Genomic DNA, 20,572 nt, shown 5'->3' on the forward strand with positions numbered 1-20,572 from the left:
ACTTGCCACACAGTGGCTATACTTTGCCTCCATGGTCAGAGGCAGCAATGCACTTAAATACCAGTTGCTGGAAAGCACAGATGGGGAGAGTGGTGTTGTCCTCAGGCGCTGCCTGAGGGTTTTCTGTAGGCAACTGCTTGACCCCTGTGAGAAGAGGTTGCTGGATGAGATGGGTCATTGGCTTGATCCAGCAGGGATCTTCTTATGAAGCAGCTCTGCCATTCTTGAATTTCAGTGAACCGCCATTCGTCAGCTCATTAAGTCCATTTGAGACCCAGTAGTCAAGACTGACCAGCCAAGAGTATTCAGGATGTTCCAGAAGGCAATTGCCCTGCACTGAGCATGCATTCCACTTCAGTTACCGCAGGGCCTCCTTGCTATGGGGGGTCTTAAAAGTCATTTTAGGCTGGGAACTCAACGGTTTGCCGTTTCAGAGCTCTTAGACTTGTTTCTCCACCTTCATCTGGTGAAATGCCCACTGCATGAAATTATATTGGGTTTATGTCGAGATGGAACAAAAACTCAGGGTCCATTCTCCAAATGGTTGGCTCGCCACACATACCAACTGTTCCTAGATAATTTTTCAGTAGCTTGTGTGGGAATGTTAAGGATACATTGAATAAGTTTTATCCTTCCTTCACTCACTTCCTTCCCCTTAATATAGCTGGAAGCTAGTTTGCAGATTCGTTTGAATCTCTTAGTTAAGATTGTTTCTGTTAAGTTGTGGGCGAACATGGCAGACAACACAGCGATTCTTCCAAAGCAGCTCTTATTTGTAAGCTGGAACAGAACTGAGCTGAGAAGCTCAGTCAGCCTGCTTATATAGAGCGCCAGAACAATGTAACTGTTGCAACTTTCTAAAACTATCCAATCACTGAACGTCACTTTCGATCCTTTATTTGCATACAAACTATCCAATCACTGAACGTCACTTTCGATCCTTCATTTGCATAACTATCTACAGTATCCCCCTGCTGGCCCAGGGTGAGACTTCAGTACATAACAGTTTCCTGGTGTCCCCTTGGATCCCTCTTAAAATAATAAAGAGTCTTTCTGAGTAAAGCCTGAGTAAAGTAACGAAAAGTTTACTCACATTTCAGTTCACGATATGATCCCTGAAAGGCAGGCTTTACTTAGTGATTACATAAATCAGGATCTGATTTCTTTCCGCAGGGCCTGTAAGACAGAGTTGTTCCACCTGGCCTTTGGCTTGGAATCAACTTGATCCCCTTCCCCTCTTTCCTTTTTCCTTTCTCCTTCTGTGATGGAACTCCTATTTGGGGAGCTTTTTTCTGGCCCACGTAGGACCAGTCTGGATAGTTGGCCTTGGTGAAGATTTGACGTTTTCATCCCCCAAAAAGTTTTTGATTTGAGTTTCTACTGAAATGAGGCTGCATTTTAAGTTGTATTTTAGTCAATTGTTTGTCAAATGTCTCGGACAGCAAAATTACATTAAGATAACACAAAATGGCTGCAGGGGAGCAGCATGGCAGCAAAAGAACAGCAAGCAAGACAAGAGAAAAACAACAAGACTGCAAGTGAGAAAATGGCTGCATGACTCGGCTCTTTTATGGAGTCAACCAGAGCCACGCCCATCCTCCAGGTCACATGCAGGAGGAGAAGCTCCAGACATAGCTGTCAACTTACAGATCTGAAAATAAGGGACCAGCAGCCTCGAAAATAATGGATCAGCAGCCAAAATAAGGGATTTTGCTGTTGTAAAGAGTTACATACATTCGTAGAATTGACAGATGCTGTCAATCTGGCATGAGGCGGTTGCAGCACGGCAGCAGCCGCTGAAGTGCCGTCCTTCTGCGTCCCTCCCCATCCACTCCTCTTCCTCCTCCCTCAGGCCGCCTCCTCAGCTGCCACCACCGCTACCACCTCCAGGCTCATGGGCAACGTGGGCGAGTCTCTCTCCCTCCTCCCTCTCTCTCGGGCGGGGAAGGGACAATGGAACTCCTTGCGCCAGGACGACGGCGCCAGCGCGCACTCTCTCAAACGCGGTGGAGGACCCCGAGCCGCTGCTTCCCTTCCGAGCCGGGTGAGCACGAAACCCGGGAAATTTAAGGGACATCATCAATAAGGGACAGCAGCAAGACACGGCGCTGGGATAAGGGAGTTTCCCGCTAAATAAGGGACGGTTGACAGCTATGGCTCCAGACCAGTGGAACAGGAAGTTACACTGACTGGATGTCCCCTTTCCTGTGCCCACTCTAGGGAAATAAGGAACTTGACTGCATTTGACTGTACCAATGGATTACATCACACAGATTGATCATCTGTGCACCAAAACTCCCATGGACAATTTCCTCTTCTGCCGGACAATTTCCTCCTCTGCTGTAGGCAACCTACCACGTAGTCTAGCCCCTCCCTATTCCTTCATTCTCACATACTCAAACGCACACCCTTTCGTTTTGAGTGATTCTTCTTCTCACAACCTTCATTTCTTCTTGCTCCTGGTCTTTCTTCTTTCAACATCCTTTCCCTTCCTCTCTGACCCAAGGTAGTAGGAAGGAATAAGATCAAAGACAGATGGTTCTCTTTGTTCCTATACTTCCCCATTACCACAGCATCCTGATTTTTCCTTTCCTCTCTCTCTCCCTCTCGCCCCCATCTCTTGTGGCCCATTTATTTTACAAACAGCCATTTTAATGCCATGAATTACTCCAGCTGTAATGAAATAGGAGTTGTTACAATCCCCATCTGCTAAGTTGATTTAAAGTAGTTGGCCTTTCATTATAAATGGTGTTTAAATCTACTTGCCATGAGATTTTAAGTCAATTTTATTATTAAAATGGTTGATGTATTTAATTAATTCAGCCAAAAATCAACAAGAAGTTAAGTACACAGGAGGGTATGAGAGTCAGGAGCCTACAATCTGGGGAGCCAAAGTGGATCACAATTTAGTTAAACCTTGATCACATAAATTATTTGGACATCTCTGGAGTGGGGATAATTACTTACTGCCTACTCATAAATACCTCCATTAATATGATTGCATAATACTACATTCACTATATTAACTTTTCCAAGCTAGGAAGGGCTAGAGGACATGCAGGTCATACTAAATTTCTCGGACATTCACGTACAGTTATATTGTGCCCCAAACATGCATTCTTATGTTGTACTCTTTTCAGAGGAGGGAATGGGGGGAACATGGAAAAACCCAGGGGTGTTGAAAGGGCTGAAAGATTTGTAGAACATTTTGTATAAATTGCATTGTATATAAATGTCCCAGTTCCTGGGAACTATTCACATATCCAAATATGCTGGGCCTAGAATACTGGATTCCCAATAAATGGATTCAGAGCAACCACAGAAAATGTTGGTGTAATATACCTGCACAATATCTTCACTGAATCAAACGGTAAAATGTGGTACAGACTTTAGACCAGGGGTGGGCAACCTCAGGCACAGGGGACAAATGTAGTCCTACAGGGGTCTCTGTCAAGTTCTCATGACTCCCACGAGGCCACTACTTCATACTCTTCTTGGGAGCTGTGAAGTAAACCACTGGGCTGGGAACTCGTGTTTCCCTCATAATGTGTGCCCCAATCCCATTAGCTGTACAGTGGTACCTCAGGTTACAGACTCCGCTAACCCAGAAATGGTACCTCGTGTTAAGAACTTTGCTTCAGGATGATAACAGAAATTGTGTGGCAGCAGCGGGAGGCCCCATTACCTAAAGTGGTACCTCAGGTTAAGAACAGTTTCAGGTTAAGAACGGACCTCCAGAACAAATTAAGTTCTTAACCCGAGGTACCACTGTAGTAGCATCTCAGTGAAAACCTCTCTCATGAGCGTTGTTAGACTTTAGACTTTAGTGTAGCCATCGGGAAGCCCAGTCAGATGGGCAGGGTATAAATATTATTATTATTATTATTATTATTATTATTATTATTATTATTTTAGTTTATTCTGTTGATCACACAAACTCTTCTTTCAGGAGTGCACATCCAGCATTTGTTTGTTACACAGACGGCCTCGCAATTACAGAATCAGGAGCTGAACTCTGTCCACAACCCTTTTGGGCTCATTATGCCTTATAATCACAGCTCCTTTCCTTGAAGCAACATGGATAACTCCATCTCTGAGAGTTAGCAGAGAGGAAAATCCAGCAAGCCAAAGGTCATCACCTCTTTCTTCCTGAACTCCTTGCCTGCCCTTGGCTTCTGGAGTGAGTGCTAGGAAATAAAGATGAAACCCTTTGCTACCGAGTCCAAAAAAATGCCAACAGGGGCACAATCCCGAAGTCTTAAGATGTTATAATAATAAAAAAGTACAATAAAATCATAAACTCGTGGCTAATGAGCCTCTGCCCTCTTGTCACCATTTAGTGGGAAATCTCATTAATTCTTTACAAGGCCCTTTAGAAGACAGACCACAATAGGATTGTACTAATGTTTCCTCCAGCTCTGCTGGCTGTCAAAACTCTGTAGATGACTTCATTGCCTTTGACATTTTTACTTCTGTCCGGTTTAGTTTGTTTGCTTGCTTGAAAAAATAACCTACTGTGTCAAACGTTAAAAAAAAGGTCAAGCATTATTTTTCTCCTCTGATGGGTTATAAACTAAGATAAATTAATACAGTGCACCAACCATGTTGACCTTCCTATTAAAATCTGCCTGCTTTAGACGTTCTCTCTCTCTCTCTAGCAATTAAATTGAAGTTCTACATAGCTCTCTTCACTACTCAAGCCACAGTCAGACTTCTCTAGCCAAAAGCATCAGATACAAAGCATTTTGCCACCCAGGGAGTGATTTTGCTACGCAGACACATGGTCCAAGAGGAGTTCAGTGTGGCAGAGATGCTGGGATCAACTCTCAGAACTGCAAGAGACAGTGACGGATGTCGTTCAGGACTGCATGCTGTTGTCACTGTTTTATTGCACGCGGCAAACGATGCCTCCTCAAGCTTGGGGTGCTTGCTTGTGAACTTGGACCAGTTGGAACCAAAAGTGTTATCTCAGCTGTCGCAAAAACACATAAATGAAAGCCCTTGGATGACAAGGTGGGCTGCAGATGTCCCAAGACAACCAAAGATAAAGGGCACCTACACAATTCCAGAGTGGAAGTGCTAAGATGGTTGGATGGCGTCTTGCACTCCTCCTGCCATCAACTCCTGCAGCCAAGCTGGTGCCAAACGTATTGCTCTGTTTTCCTTTGGACCACATCAATGATGCTGAGAGAGGGTCTTGTCGTTTGGGCAACCCAGGACCTCCATACACACAGCCTCGGCCCAGTATATCTGAAGGAGCGTCTCCACCCCCATCATTCTGCCTGGACGCTGAGGTCCAGCTCTGAGGGCCTTCTGGCGGTTCCCTCACTGCGAGAAGCTAAGCTACAGGGAACCAGGCAGAAGGCCTTCTCAGTAGTGGTGCCCACTCTGTGGAACGCCCTCCCGTCAGATGTCAAGAAGATAAACAACTTCCTGACATTTAGAAGACATCTGAAGGCAGCCCTGTTGAGGGAAGTTTTTAATGTGTGACATTTTAATGTATTTTTAATCTTTGTTGGAAGCCGCCCAGAGTGGCTGGGGAAACCCAGCCAGATGGGTGGGGTACAAATACAAAATTATTATTATTATTATTATTATTATTATTATTATTATTATTATTATTATACACACTGCCCAGACTTGCATCCCGGGGAGGTCACTTGGGTGCTGCTGATGCAGCAGTTTGACTTCACCCCTGGAGGTGCACTCCATTGTCCCTCAAGCCAGATGGATGCCAATGACAACAGTTGGCATTGCTCCCCTGCCTTGTGGACACCACTCACCACTGCTGTTTCCGGAGAGAGGGAGTGGAAGGGGTGGTGCAGACCTGGCAGCAGAGCCCATCTGATGCTTGTGCCGCCATGCCCGGACTGCACCCCACTCCGTTCACCTTGCCTTTCTCAGGAACTGGCAGCAATGCTCCGTGTCCAGAAGGCTGGTGAGCAACGCCAACCTGCCTCCCCACTTCACTTACCACAACTGCATTGATAAGTCACGCCATTTTTGTCCTGATTTATAAGATTAAGTATACAGTGGTGCCCCGCAAGACGAATGCCTCGCAAGATGGAAAACCCGCTAGACGAAAGGGTTTTCCGTTTTTGAGCTGCTTCGCAAGATGATTTTCCCTATGGGCTTGCTTTGCAAGACGAAAACGTCTTGCAAGTGTTCCGATTTTTTTTCGCTCCCCCCCTTTTTCTAAGCCGCTAAGCCACTAATAGCCTTTTAGCCGCTAATCCGCTAAGCCTTTAATAGCCGCTAAGCCTTTAATAGCCGCTAAACCGCTAATAGCGCTAATCCGCTAAGCCGCTAATAGGGTTGCTTCGCAAGACGAAAAAACCGCTAGACAAAGAGGCTTGCGGAACGGATTAATTTCGTCTTGCGAGGCACCACTGTATAATCTTAAATGTCGGGGGTTCTGCTCCAGTCTATTTCTCCATATATGAAGATATAACAATGCCAGTCAACAAGGCCTCCTCTCACGACGTCTGGTCAGTTTTCTCGCCCCATTTGCTCGAAACCTAACAAATATGTTTGCCTCTTTGTTCCGTCCAGAGCTTCCATTTTTCTCAATGTTTTTTGATGAATCCATTGCTGTAGTGCCCACAAGTTGCAGGCAATTACCATTTAACAATCTACATATTTAATCCCACTCAAATGGTTGACAGCGTGTGCTTCGTATGTTCCGGCTTTGCTTCTTGGTGGTGCTGATGGCAGTTACTCATCATGATGGATTTTATTGTGTTGGAAGCAAGGCAACCCCCTTTCCCCCAAAAGGCTTTGCAATGAAGAATTTGGTTTACAAAGTAAAGAGTGGTTTTAAATGAAAGATCTTGGTGGGAAAGCAGAAGGCAGGGAGATATGCACAGGAAGAATACCAATTTGAAAGGTAAATGGCTAGGAACCTCTAGTTAAAGGATTCCAGTGATTCAGATCCCTCTGCCAAAATCCTGCACACTTTTAGCAACCTACAGGTTTTTTAAAGCTGGGTTGCCATATGTCCGAAATTTCCCGGACATATCCAGAATACTGCAGCCTCAAGCAGGGTCTGGAAATTGGTGGAAAACGAACAGAAAAAAACTCAATAACTTTTCTGCCTGGATCTTCACTTTTTGAAATACGGCAACCTACTCCAAAGTGTACTGTTTATCATATGCAATATATCTTCACATAGCCTAGTTTAATGGGCAGTCACTGCCCCAAGGTGAGGATGGTGGAGAATCTCTGTATTCAAAAATAATTACATGGTTTACATCACAGCTGCATAATTTGTGTCCCAGAGAACCAAAGTAGCCCTTTTGCATGTTTCAATATACAGTGGTACCTCGGGTTAAGTACTTAATTCGTTCCGGAGGTCCGTACTTAACCTGAAACTGTTCTTAACCTGAAGCACCACTTTAGCTAATGGGGGGCCTCCTACTGCTGCCGCGCCGCCGGAGCACGATTTCCAGAGAAGCGAACACGGAGCAATGGATCCAAACTACAAGAAAGAAGATTCCACCTAAACATTAGGAAGAACTTCCTGACAGTAAGAGCTGTTCGACAGTGGAATTTGCTGCCAAGGAGTGTGGTGGAGTCTCCTACTTTGGAGGTCTTTAAGCAGAGGCTTGACAACCATATGTCAGGAGTGCTCTGATGGTGTTTCCTGCTTGGCAGGGGGTTGGACTCGATGGCCCTTGTGGTCTCTTCCAACTCTATGATTCTATTTTTTTTCTATTCTATTTCTATTCTATTCTGTTCTCATCCTGAAGCAAAGTTCTTAACCCGAGGTGGTATTTCTGGGTTAGTGGAGTCTGTAGCCTGAAGCGTATGTAACCTGAAGCGTATGTAACCCAAGGTACCACTGTATATTGGGGCCTGTAGGGTAGCTGTCCCCTAAGTATTTGTTTTTGGGTGGGTTGGGGGGGGATGTGGATTGTGTGTGGACTCAGGCAGCAACCATGTAAAGAGCATAGTTCCTGCCAGTGGTGTAGTGTGGGGGGTGCAGGGGGGGCCAGCCGCACCGGGCGCAACATCTGGGGGGGGCGCTTGCACTCTCAGCTCTCTGCCCCTACCTGGCTCACTCACTCTCTCTCACTGCACTGCTGGCTGTGTGAATCTGATCCGAGCCGCTGGGTCGCCACCCACTGTGGAGGGGGGGTGCCAGGCATGCGGTGCGGAGAGAGAGCGAGGGACTATCTGGGGGAGGGACAGTGCAGCGGCCGCCCAGCGCAGCGCTGAGCACGGGAGACAACCACACCAGACCAGACCAGGCAGCAGCAAGAAGAAGCTGGCAGCGGCGGCAGGTTAGGGGTTAGGGGGCGCAAATTACTTGCCTTGCCCCGGGTTAGGGGACGCAAATTACTTGCCTTGCCCCGGGTTAGGGGGCGCAAATTACTTGCCTTGCCCCGGGTGCTGACAACCCACCCTACGCCGCTGGTTCCTGCGAGACAATTGGTAGGTTGTATTTCACATGGCATGTGACAAGTGGCACAGCTCTGGTTGTTATGCACAGTTTTGAAGTCTGGGTCAGGTTCTGATCATTGTTTTCAGTTGTTCATCCTGCGTTGCTATTGCAAACCTTAACCACCAGCTTCTACCTCTCATGCTTGGGCAAAGGGCCCATCTCCAGCCCTCCACCCTTTGCAGACTGGGATGCAGAAAAACAGACACACTCCTGGGCTACGGTGGCAAATTGCTACGGCAAGCAGCAGAACGGTGCCGACCTCTGTGGTGCATTTTGCATCTTAATGTGTTAAATTCACTTATTGACAATAGAGAGGAGGAACAACTGGTGCAGTGCCAGTACAAGCCAGATGGTCACTGCAATTATTAAAATTATGCGGGCTGCAAAATCTCCAGGATAAAAGGAGAAAGGGGGGGGAGTGCTATTATGAATTTACAAGCTTGGTAGGAGATCGCATTGCAAACAAATCTGAATTTCTAAAAAGCGTATTTGTCGTTTTGAAAGACAGCAGCAGGTTTGATTCTCCAGTATTTATTATTTGCTTTCCCCTCTATCCTTAGGTTCAACTAATCCACTATAACCATGAGTTGTATACAAATGTTACAGAAGCTGCAAAAAGTCCCAATGGCTTGGTGGTAGTTTCTATATTTATGAAAGTAAGTATCGTACAATTTCATCTGTTTTGAGTTACATTCCTTTCAGATGGTTGTAAGAAAATAGGAGCACTGGTGACTGCTTGTATTTAAACCTTCTTCCAGTGGATTCCCAATACATAGCAACACAAAAGTAAGGTCCAGGTGTGTACAGGGTTGCAGCCTAAGTAGATTGCTGGTAGATTGCTTTAATAGCTGGTAGATTGTTTCTGTAGCTTTGTGCACCATACCTTAGGATAAAAAAATGATCACTGTGGCTCAGTACTCGGTGTGAAATTCAATTGCAACAGACCATTTCCATTTTTTCAAAAGTGTATGGAGATGTTTTAATTCCAAAGATGCTTTTAGAACATCCACTATGGCCCTCTTTTAGGCTGCAGTCCTGTACCCCGTTGAACTCAAAAGAACTTACTTCTAAACAGACATTGATAGGGTTGCACTGTTACTGCCTCTATGCTTCTCTGATCCTCTTTCCCTCCCATCTTTTAACATATGGTATTAGAGTGGATGTTTCTGTGGCCATATTAGTTTGATGCACACTGAATGTCAGTATATGCTAAAAGGGATTTCATATTAAATTCAGAATTACTACTTCGAGTCCTTAAAGGCCCAGTAAATAATCAAAGCTTCACTTGGCAAGGTACATAAACTTGGGGTGAAGGCAGATATAATATTCGAAGAGCATTTATTTGTATGTCTACATGTTTGTGTTCTGGGGTCAGCTCTGAGAAACTCGTCCTGTTCATTTTCATTCTGGTTTGTTTTGTTTTTTAAAAAAAGAAAAAGCCAGAGGTACCTATTGGTTAGCAACTTTAAAAAAATATTCTGTAGTAAAGTGGATGAATATATACAGTGGTGCCTCGCAAGACGAAATTAATTCGTTCCGCAAGTCTCTTCGTCTTGCGAGTTTTTCGTCTTGCGATGCACGGTTCCCCATAGGAATGCATTGAAAATCAATTAATGCGTTCCTAGGGAAACCGCCTTCAGACCAGGTCCGGGGACAGTTTGTCCCCGGACCTCTTCTGAAGGCTGGGGGGGGGGACAAGGGCTTTTCTTCCCACCCCCAGCATTTTAAAAAAACCCGGGACAGCGTAGGACTTCTCCGCTGTCCGGGCGATCTTAAAATGCTGGCGGGCGGCATTTTAAAATCGCCCCGGGACAGCGGAGGACTTCTCCGCTGTCCGGGGCGATTTAAAAGCCCCTGGGAAGGCAGGCAGGGGGGACAAAGACTTTTGCCCCCCGCCCGCCTTCAGAAGAGGTCCTGGACCTCTTCTGAAGGCGGGCGGGGGGCGAAGGTCTTTGCCCCCCCCCGCCTGCCTTCAAAAGCCCTCCGGGACAGGCAGGCAGGGGGGAGCAAAGACTTTCGCCCCCCGCCCGCCTTCAGAAGGTGTTCCCGCCCCGCCGCCCGGCTTCGGAGCATCGTTCCGAAGCCGGGCGGCAGGGGCAGGCTTCTCCCCACCGCCCCTTGCTTCAAAAGAGGTCCGGGGACAGCGGGAAGACCCGCTGTCCCCGGAGCTTGCGGGGCAAGCTTCGTTTTGCGAAGCAAGCCCATAGGGAAATTCGTCTTGCGAGGCAACTCGAAAACGAAAAAACCTTTCGTTTTGCGAGTTTTTCGTCTCGCGAGGCGTTCGTCTTGCGGGGTACCACTGTTTTTGAATATGTTATGTATATATTTGTCTGAACATATATTTGAATATGTTATGTATATATTCGTCTGAACATATACATTCTGATTTTAAATCCTTTGCATATAAGTCCAACAGGTGGAGGAGAATGATGTCAAACAGATGAGTAACAGGCAAGAAAATTGTGGAAATTATCATAAGGGGCAATTGCAGGCTGCAATTTAAAAATAAAATCTGAGGATCTTTATATCTCTGCCCATACAACGATTCAACAGTATTTTCCACTTTAAATGCAATATTCTTTGCTGCTCTGCCACCTTCGCTGTAATTCCCTACTGGACAGTGTCCTGGAAGCAAATTCAGCCACTGTATCTGAAGTAACTTACCAGAATGTATGGCAATGTATGACCACTAACCATTGAGGGCCAACGTACCTACTCCCAATGAACCTGGCTAGGTGCCTCATGTTACATTATTTGAGTGTGGATATTTGGCAAGAAGTAGGGACGCGGGTGGCGCTGTGGGTAAAACCTCAGTGCCTAGGGCTTGATGATCGGCGGTTCGAATCCCCGCAGCGGGGTGAGCTCCCGTCTTTCGGTCCCAGCTCCTGCCCACCTAGCAGTTCGAAAGCACTCTTAAGTGCAAGTAGATAAATAGGTACCGCTTTATAGCGGGAAGGTAAACGGCGTTTCCGTGTGCGGCGCTGGCTCGCCAGGTGCAGCTTCGTCACGCTGGCCACGTGACCCGGAAGTGTCTCCGGACAGCGCTGGCCCCCGGCCTCTTAAGTGAGATGGGCGCACAACCCTAGAGTCGGACACGACTGGCCCGTACGGGCAGGGGTACCTTTACCTTTACCTATTTGGCAAGAAAAACCAAGTGTAAGACTCTGAATCACGTCCAAACAGCTGGAGGAGGGTTGGGGAGGCTGTGAGTTGGGGAGGTGTTTAACCCTTCCTCGCCTACTGCTTCCCCTTGAATTTCCCTCCCTCCAGCCATCTCCTCTCCCGAATATGGGTTCTCAGATTTGTGTTTGCTATGGCAAGGGAAATGGTGGCTTGGGGAGGGGTTTAGCAGGAAAAGCAGTGGGTGGAAGAGGGTTAAGCAAATCCTCCTCCCTACTGCTTTTTCAGCTGGTTCGCAGCCACTCCGGTTTGCAGATCCGATTGTGCTGCCAAACAGATTGTTCAGCCCTCACGTTGCAGGCTGCCAATGATTAGGCATGTAGGTTTTTTCGACAAATATTTTTTCTTCTTCTGTAGAATCCCTTTTTCTCTCATCACATGAAATCATCCCGCAGGACCAAGTGATGCTTTGGTCTGTTTGCCCTTGGCAAATTGTTTCTTAACTTTTGGAGAGGTTGTTTTTAAATATATATAATATATATTTATGTAGAAAAGCTCTGTATGGCACAACTGGAGCTTCTTCCATAACAACAGAAGACTGACCAATAAAATAGGTCTCTCGGTTGCTCAGTTCCAGCCCTACCCTTCTGCCAGTACCAACAATATGTTTCTAGAAAAGAGAGAATCGCACTGCTGGAGGGAGGTGGCGGTTGGCAGTGTGAATAGCTGCTTCATGAATTTTGAAGACTTAGTGGAGAATGTGATTTTTGTACTGAACAATTCCTAGAAGATACCGCTTATTGCTTTCCCGTGTCATCCAAACCCAAGTCAAAATGTCAAGTGCTGATTAACTCCTATATAAAATTTGCAGTCAGGCTCCGCTCAACAACTGTGTGGCCTTGAATCATGACCACAACATGAAAATTTAACCAAGCATCAAAATAAATAGAGGCAGAGGCCTGAGGAGAATAAAAGGAGTGGAAGAAACAAAAGAGAAGCAGATTCATAGATCTGGCAAAGAAGAAAGCATGTTTCCTGTCACAGTGTCTCACACAACCTCAAAGACCAGAAATGAGGAAGGCACATATATTAAAGGGTTTGAATATGTTTGCTTTTAGTCGAAACCCGTCCTGCCAATTTCTTGAACGTCTCCTTCCTCCGCAGAAGAAAGGCTTCTGTTCTTCTGCCTCATTCACAGGGTGATACAGAATTTCTTTAGAATTATGTTGGGTGCAGAGTTGAGCGCTTCTCCTCAGAAGTTAACTTTCTGCCAGTTCCCAAGTTGCAGCTTTATTCCACCAATACCCACCACCCAAACAGATGCACTTTTCCATAATGAGGTGTTTTTGGTGACCGGTTTTTGACGACAGATTATCTCTCTCACAGGTGTCTGAATCATCAAATCCATTTCTAAACCGTATGCTTAATAGAGACACCATCACCAGAATAACGTATAAAAGTAAGTTTCTTTTTGAAATAAATGTATAAAGGGTTCTGGGGGGATCATTCACATTGTGAGGAATGCCTAATCCAAGATTTGGCACTTCCCAAATTGGCTGTGAGCTTATTCCAGTTTTCCTCAGGGGCATTTGGTCAGAGACCATTTTCGATATAAGTACAGGTATTTCCAGGTGTGGGAGGGAATGGAGATCAACGAAACATTTATTTAATTTATATTTCATAGAATTGTCAAATTGTAGAGTTGGAAGGGATCTCGAGGGTCATCTAGTCCAACCCCCTGCAAGGAAGGAATTTTTATTTCAACATTCATAAACATCCTTTTCAGCCTAAGCCCTTTAAAGTGGGTAACAAAAATTCAAAGCAGAATCAAAACGTAACGGAAGATACACAATAAAAAAATATGTCAAAGGTAACCATGGGGTGTTAAAAAAAAAAAGGAGTTACCACACAAAATATGAGCAATCTGCTTAGCTGGTGTTAACTTGAGATATAACTTCTGGTTATACATGGTTGCATCAAGCTTTCTCAAAAACATGTCTTTATCATATTAAAGTGCTTGTGAACTTAAATATCAACTGGGTTAATTAAATCTGGACCTAATTATATTTCAACAGCACCTAAAAACTGTTAGCAAAGTCAATTAAATAATGGAAATTGAGTCCAGAGAGAAAAGTCTTGATAACACTCTACTGAGCAAATTGAACAAAAACAGTATATAATTTGCGGAGAAACAAGTAGAGTGGTCTTTCTTAGGTCAGGCCTTGTACATAACAAGTAGACATTCATCCAAACATACAGAGGAAAACTCCCTCAGCACTACACAACCAATCAGGGCACATGCCACGTTGGGTGAAGATCATGCTACAATGCCTGATTGCTAAGCACCCTGGGATCATTAAAACTGATGAAGGGTGAGATATAAATAAAATAAAATAAATTTGGACATTGTGATAAGCTATGCTTAGATGAAACTAGGTAGTAAGGAGGAGAGCCTGCATGGAAAGCAAGGCAAGAAGAGAGCCCATAAACCCATTTGCAAAAACTATGAGTCAAGAGCTGTGATGGGTAGCATGTGGCCCAGTTAATAGCATTAGAACATCAGCATTAGAATGCTGTTAGAATAGAGTTGTCAAAGACAGTACATAAGAATTACTTCCTGCAGTAACAAGTATTGATTAGAAGCATTTTCAGGACAAAAAAGAAATGCAAAAAAACCCCAAGTTATTGAACGTAATTTCACAGATGTCTTGGATGATGGATTATAGTGTCATTGCACGGGGCGGGGAGATCTAATTTTGTTTCATATATTAGAAGGAATTCCGTGCTGCTTTTAAACAGCTGGCTTTTTAAAAACCCATGCTTAGGAGCTTCATTTGTGCAGTCAGTGTTCAGTTTCAGTTTGAAGAAAATAAGAAGTGCCATTCACTTAATTTTGGTTAGGCTAAAGAGTGCGGAATTAGGTTCAAGATGAGGAAAAGTTAATGCAATAATTGAAGCGCTGGTTTTCAAAGCATCACAAAAGATACTCTACAGAAGATGGGTCAGGAACATCCTAAGAGCCAAGTGCCCCTTGGATTTTCAGAGTGGGTTTTTAGATGAGTGCTTCATTTATTTCCTAATGATTACTAGCAACCACCCCTCTTTCATGCAGTGTTATGGGAATTCATGGAAATGACTGTAAGTGTGATAAGAACGATATTGATAGTTCTAAAGAATCATTGCTCTAATATTTCAGCTTTTTAAAAGCCAGTAACTGGGGGACTCAAGATTCTGGGTTTAAACTCTCTTTGCTGCACTTCCAGAAGAAACACATTTGTTCTTACAGGAACTAACATCTAAAACTAGTGTTTGAGGGCCTCTTCATCACACATTTCATGTCTTAGGTTCTTTCCTACATATATCATAGAATCTTACATTTTTACACAATGGAACTTCCCCTCCCTTTCCTCCTTCCTCCTTGATGCGCTATCCAAATAATAATAATAATAATTCTGCTTTGGAGAATTGGAGGAAACAGAATTGGTGGATGTGCTGGGGGGAGTGGACAGAGGAGAAGTTCCATTGAGCAAGCAGGAATCCTTGTGAATGGGATGGCTTCACTGGATACAACTCTAAGTGAGAAGTTCACAAATTGTCCTAAAGCAGAATAGAGTTGGGCAAAGAACGCATACTTCCAGTATGTATCCAGCTCAGAGACCAACAGGAGATATACAAGGCTTCTAGAAGACAGGGTACCAAATTACTTTTGAAGATTATGAGCAGATGATTTATGCTTGCAGTAAAGAGGGCTGGCCAAAGCACATTCGGAAGCTGTGCATCCAGCATATGTTGCTAGCATTATCAATCTACTAGGTCCAGTTCTCTAGCATTCCTCTACCCAGCTGCTCTGTGTAGAGGAATGACCCTCCTTTCACTCAGATTCCTGTTCATAGGAGACCCCCCCCCAAGTTGTTTCATTAGCTGGTCAGCTCTAACTGCCTGGATTTTTGCTGGAGTGATGTTTTGTTTTGTTGCTGCAGGTATAAAATTCTCAGACTTTTGTGTAGCTGGAATGTACCACTGAGTTACCACTGATGCGGGTGGCATTGTGGTCTAAACCACTGAGCCTCTTGCTCTTGCCAGTCAGAAGGTTGACGGTTCAAATCCCCACGACGGGATGAGCTCTATCCCAGCTCCTGCCAACCTAGGAGTTCGGAAGCATGCCAGTGCAAGTAGATAAATAGGTACTGCTGTGACGGGAAGGTAAACGCCATTTCCGTGCGCTCTGGTTTCCGTCACAGCGTTCCATTGCACCAGAAGTGGTTTAGTCATGCTGGCTGCATGGCCCGGAAAGCTGCCTGTGGACAAACGCTGGCTCCCTCAGCCTGAAAGCGATATGAGCACCGCAACCCCATAGTCATCTTTGACTTGACTTAACCTTCCAGGGGTCCTTTACCTTTTTTTTACTGCGTTACTCTTTCCCTTGGGCCCCACCCAAGACTGACACATGGTTCTCAGAAGGTGACTAACAATGAAATGTGGCCCATTGGTGTAAAAAGGTTCCCAGCCCCTGCCCTGATCCCACCCAGACCATTTGGGGGCTTTCAAAAGCCAGTGCCGGTGAATTTAAACTCAACATGACACATACTGCACAATTGCAGCTCAATCTATGAAACTGACCCACACAGTGATGAACAGTTTCCTCCTCCTTTTGCATATGAATCTCCCAAGAAGATGAGTACATTTTGTCTCCATCTCGGCTTCCCACCCTTGGCAGATGTAGTCCTTGTGATAGGGCATCTTCTCATTGTGCCTACTTAGCCCTCCTACATCAAGCTTATGTTTCAAAGCAGGTCGGGTGCCCTTGTGAGGAGTCCTCTTCGCCGTGAGCTTCATCACATTTTGTCTCCTCTGCCTGTTTCAAGTGCAGGCCGGAAATGTCCTACCAAACTCAAAAAAGGACTTGGGGCCTCATAAAGCTAATCTTAAAATGAGAGGTGAACAGCCCCAGAAAGAACTATAGCTCTCCTAACCCCCTACACCCTGCCACACTATTATCCGTCATGAATGAAGCAACAGAAATGAGGGTATCTTCGCTGCTGCTACTGCTGCTAAGGGAAAGGGGAGGATCTGTTTGGGTGAGAGGTGACAGGATGGTGGGATGTGGCAATCATGGATTGGCTTGGATTTTTACCCAGATTCTCTGTCTCCTGGAGAATACTCTCAGGCAATCCAAGGGCAGCCTCAGATAGCTTGGTCCTCTCTCAGATCAGAAGAACTTCTTACTCCCTTGTGCTCATCATCTGTGTCAAAACTCTACATTTCTGCACCTTTTACAGGCATTCTAATTTTGGGGCTCCTGTTTTTGAAAGACAGAACCCAGAATTTCATCAGTTTTAAAACTTTAACACCTGCATTGCAACAACCCTTGGAAGCCACACCATTGATTTCTGGATTAAAAGATACAAAGCACAGTTATTTTGCACTTAAATACCTGTGGAGTTATTGGCAGACCAAAAAGTACTGACTACCTATTACACTACAGGAAGTAAATTGATCTGACGGTGGTTCGAGAGAGTGCCAGGAAATAAATAGTGGATGATTTAGGCTTGGATTATGCTTGTTGTCTTTATGGGTGCATGCAACATCAAGAATAGCATAAGAGCTCGCAGAACTCCTGCAATTCCTTGACCAATTAAGATTTTTGTGCCAAGTCCATTCATTATCGACATGGCAAAGCTAACAGTACAATTATATTGTGATGGAAGATTATACCGATGGTTTTTGACCAGTTATCATGTGGCCATCTGTTAGTTGGCCACTCTTTTCTGTGTAGCAAGTGGCATAGCACTAATCTATGTTGGGCATTCTGTCAAATGTTCAAACCTTGGATAACTGGTTTCAGCCAGCAAACTAAGGCAAAAGTAACATGGTAATTGGACTTCCTGTGCAGTTTGCTGCAGTCTGGGCTTTGAATACAGTTGTAACTTGGTTGTCGAACAGAATCCATTCCGGGAGTCCGTTCGACACCCGGAACCGTTCAAAAACCAAGGCGCGCCTTCCAATTGGCTGCAGGAGCTTCCTGCACTCAATCGAAAGCCGTATTGGATGTTTGGCTTCCGAAAAACGTTTGCAAACTGGAACACTCACTTCCAGGGTTGTGGTGTTTCAGAGCCGGTTTGTTCAGGAGCCAAGCCGTTCGGGAACCAAGGTACCACTGTAATGTTTCTTTCAAGACCCGAGTGTAAATGTCTTTAGTAGACAACCGAACAAGACCACCATCATGCAACAAATCTGTTTGCTTTAAATAATTATATGCCCTCCTGTAGCTGTAAAATTTCTAAATGCAGCTCTTAACAAAAAATGTAAATTACATACAAAAAATATAGCATTAAAACCATAGGGCAGGTAAAATTATTTTAAAGCAAGAATAGATTAATAGATTAAATATAAAGGCACCAAAATGACATGAAAGTTAGCATTGGACAAACCTCTCTGGGGAGAACATTCCAAAGCTAGGATGTTTCAACTATAAAGACTCTTTTCTCACTAGTACCTTTTATTAGCAGCAATAGTATTAACTTTATATACCTCTCAGTTGGTAAAGCATGAGGGTATTAATCTCAGGCTCATGGGTTTGAGCCCCACGTTGGACAAACTACAGTGGTACCTCGGGTTAAGTACTTAATTCATTCTGGAGGTCCGTTCTTAACCTGAAACTGTTAGCTAATGGGGCTTCCTGCTGCCGCTGCGCCGCTGGAGCACGATTTCTGTTCTCATCCTGAAGCAAAGATCTTAACCCGAGGACTTCCGGGTTGGTGCCATCGCCAAATGGCGGACTCCCTCCGAGCTCCGGAGGGAGCCTGCTCGGCAGGGGTTGGGTCCTACCGCGCCGGCGACGCGGGGACCCTCAAAAACCACGGGCACGGAGCCCGTGGACATGGTTGACTCGGCGGGCACCGTTAGCGCCCCCCAACCCGCGAAGGAGCCTTTTAAAAGGCTACGGAGCGGGGGATGGGGGTGGCGTGGTGCTATGAGTCCTCTGCTTTCCCTGCCGAGCGAAGTCGCATGCCATTCGACGGAGAGCGCTGACTTCTTCTATTGAAAATTTGGACCATAAACAACAACCCGTGAGTAATTTGGAAATCGGACTTAAAAGGAGAAGAAAAAAAAATTTCGGATTCGGCACGAGCGGGGGAGATCCAAAAAGGAAGTCAGTCTCCCCCCTATTGTAGACATTTTAAAACAAGGATTTGGCAACTAAGGTCGAGAAAGGAGCTTGCTTCTGTTTCTTGATAAAAATTATTAATTCCACGATGGGAAATTATAAGAACTGTGCTGGAGGAGAAGAGTGGATGGTGAGAGTGAAAGTGCAACACCCCACCCCACCCCCCCCGGAACCGGGGCGATCCGCGAGAGAGCCTGGCGAAGAGAGACAGAGACTTTGACAGCTGTCAAAGTAGCTGTCAAAGTTGGAGAATATAAAGAGGACTTTGCTATGAGGACTTTGCTGGTTAGTTTGGTTACAATTTGGATATAAATTGTCGAAAATAAGGAATAACAATTTGACTTTTGGATTTGAGGAAGCAAAGTTACTATAATCCCCCTAGAGGAGTTTTGGGACATTACAAGAACGGTCGTAAGTGGAAAAATACTCTTGGAATCGCACAGGACTTGTTATCTTTTGGGAAAGCTGCAAAAACGAAACAGTATTTTGTCTACAGAGGTGTTTATATTAAAGGAGACAATAGAATCATCTATTGAAGAATGGAAGGGACTGGACGCAAGTTTTTGTTCCTGAACTAACAACGACCCCTGTAGAGGTATCAAATTTTTGAATTAGAATGTTTTTGCAGCGGAACAGGAAAAGAAACCTGAGAAAGTGAGAAAAAAGAACAAAGGACTGATGACGACTTGGAAAGAACAAGGGAGGAGCCATATTATTGTGAAAGACCAAGGAAAACTAAAGGCCTGTCAGGGGCCTCTTTAAGACTGGGCATTTGAAGTTAAACATTATTAAAAAAAAAACGGCAAGGTGGAACTGGAAAAAAAAACCCGGCTATGGACGTGAGATCTCCAGGCTGACAGTAGATAGATTGATGGACATGGGGAATCGAAACCGGGGAAGGGTGGGGGGAGATTTGGAATCCAAAGGGTGTACATCTATTTTTTGAATCTTTTTATATTTTTTACCTTGTTTGGACGTGTTTACCAAAAAAAGGGAATTCGTGGAAGGAAATTGGGGTGGGCCTTGGGGGAAAAACTTTCTTTTAATGATGAGGGATGGTGGAATGTAAAGGGAAAGTGGTTATATTACTAAATTGAATAGTGGGTTAAACAAAATAAGTTTTAAATTGGGAGTAAGAACTTGTGGAACTAAATTAATGAAAGGGGAATACAATAGGGAGGGGGATGGGGGAGTCCTGGAAAGATGTTAATGAAAGTAAGGCTTTAATTGTTAAGGTTTATTTTTTCTTTTTCTTTTGTTCTTTTTTGAGTTTTGGAAATTTCAATAAATATGATTTTATAAAAAAAAACAAAGTTCTTAACCCGAGGTACTATTTCTGGGTTAGCGGAGTCTGTAACCTGAAGCATATGTAACCTGAAGCGTATGTAACCTGAGGTACCAGTGTATTCCTGCATTGCAGGGGGCTGGAATAGATAACCATAGAGGTCCCTTCCAGCTCTTCAATTCAATGATTCTGTGTTTCATGGCTTCTAAGACCAAAAACCAGAGACCAAGAACAAAATCGGGAATAAGTTTTCATTGCAGTGGAAAAGAGGTCATCAGATGTCTTACGCGCAGGTTTAATTCACTTTAAACGGGTCTCAGGCTAAGCCCCCCTTGTGAAAGATGTTGCTCAGCTGCTGCCATTGGGCACAAACAACGCTAGGCTAGATGGACAGACTCTGCACAAGGCAGATTGATGCGTTTTAGGGGCAACATCTCTAGTATTAAAATTTAACAGAGGTTTCATTCCCTCTCATTTTGAGGCTGCGCCTTTCATTTAATGACTCTACCGCGTTGTTTACAGGTGTTTATTTATAATAAAGCGTGGGCATATGGCA

At 44.7% G+C, this 20,572-nt stretch overlaps 1 protein-coding gene across 4 annotated transcripts in view; it reads left to right on the forward strand.

Annotated features, from left to right (window-relative positions):
- The window catches only part of CA10 (carbonic anhydrase 10), a 380,746-nt gene that overhangs the window by 342,752 nt on the left and 17,422 nt on the right, over positions 1 to 20,572 (forward strand). For all 4 annotated transcript variants that reach the window (XM_081181501.1, XM_081181502.1, XM_081181503.1 and 1 more), the window contains 2 exons: positions 9,004 to 9,099; positions 12,950 to 13,022. In XM_081181501.1, coding sequence (XP_081037627.1) covers positions 9,004 to 9,099; positions 12,950 to 13,022 — 169 coding nt within the window. The remainder of the gene's footprint in view (positions 1 to 9,003; positions 9,100 to 12,949; positions 13,023 to 20,572) is intronic.

The sequence above is a fragment of the Podarcis bocagei genome, assembly GCF_964188305.1.
Source record: "Podarcis bocagei genome assembly, chromosome: 2".
NCBI lineage: Eukaryota > Metazoa > Chordata > Lepidosauria > Squamata > Lacertidae > Podarcis > Podarcis bocagei.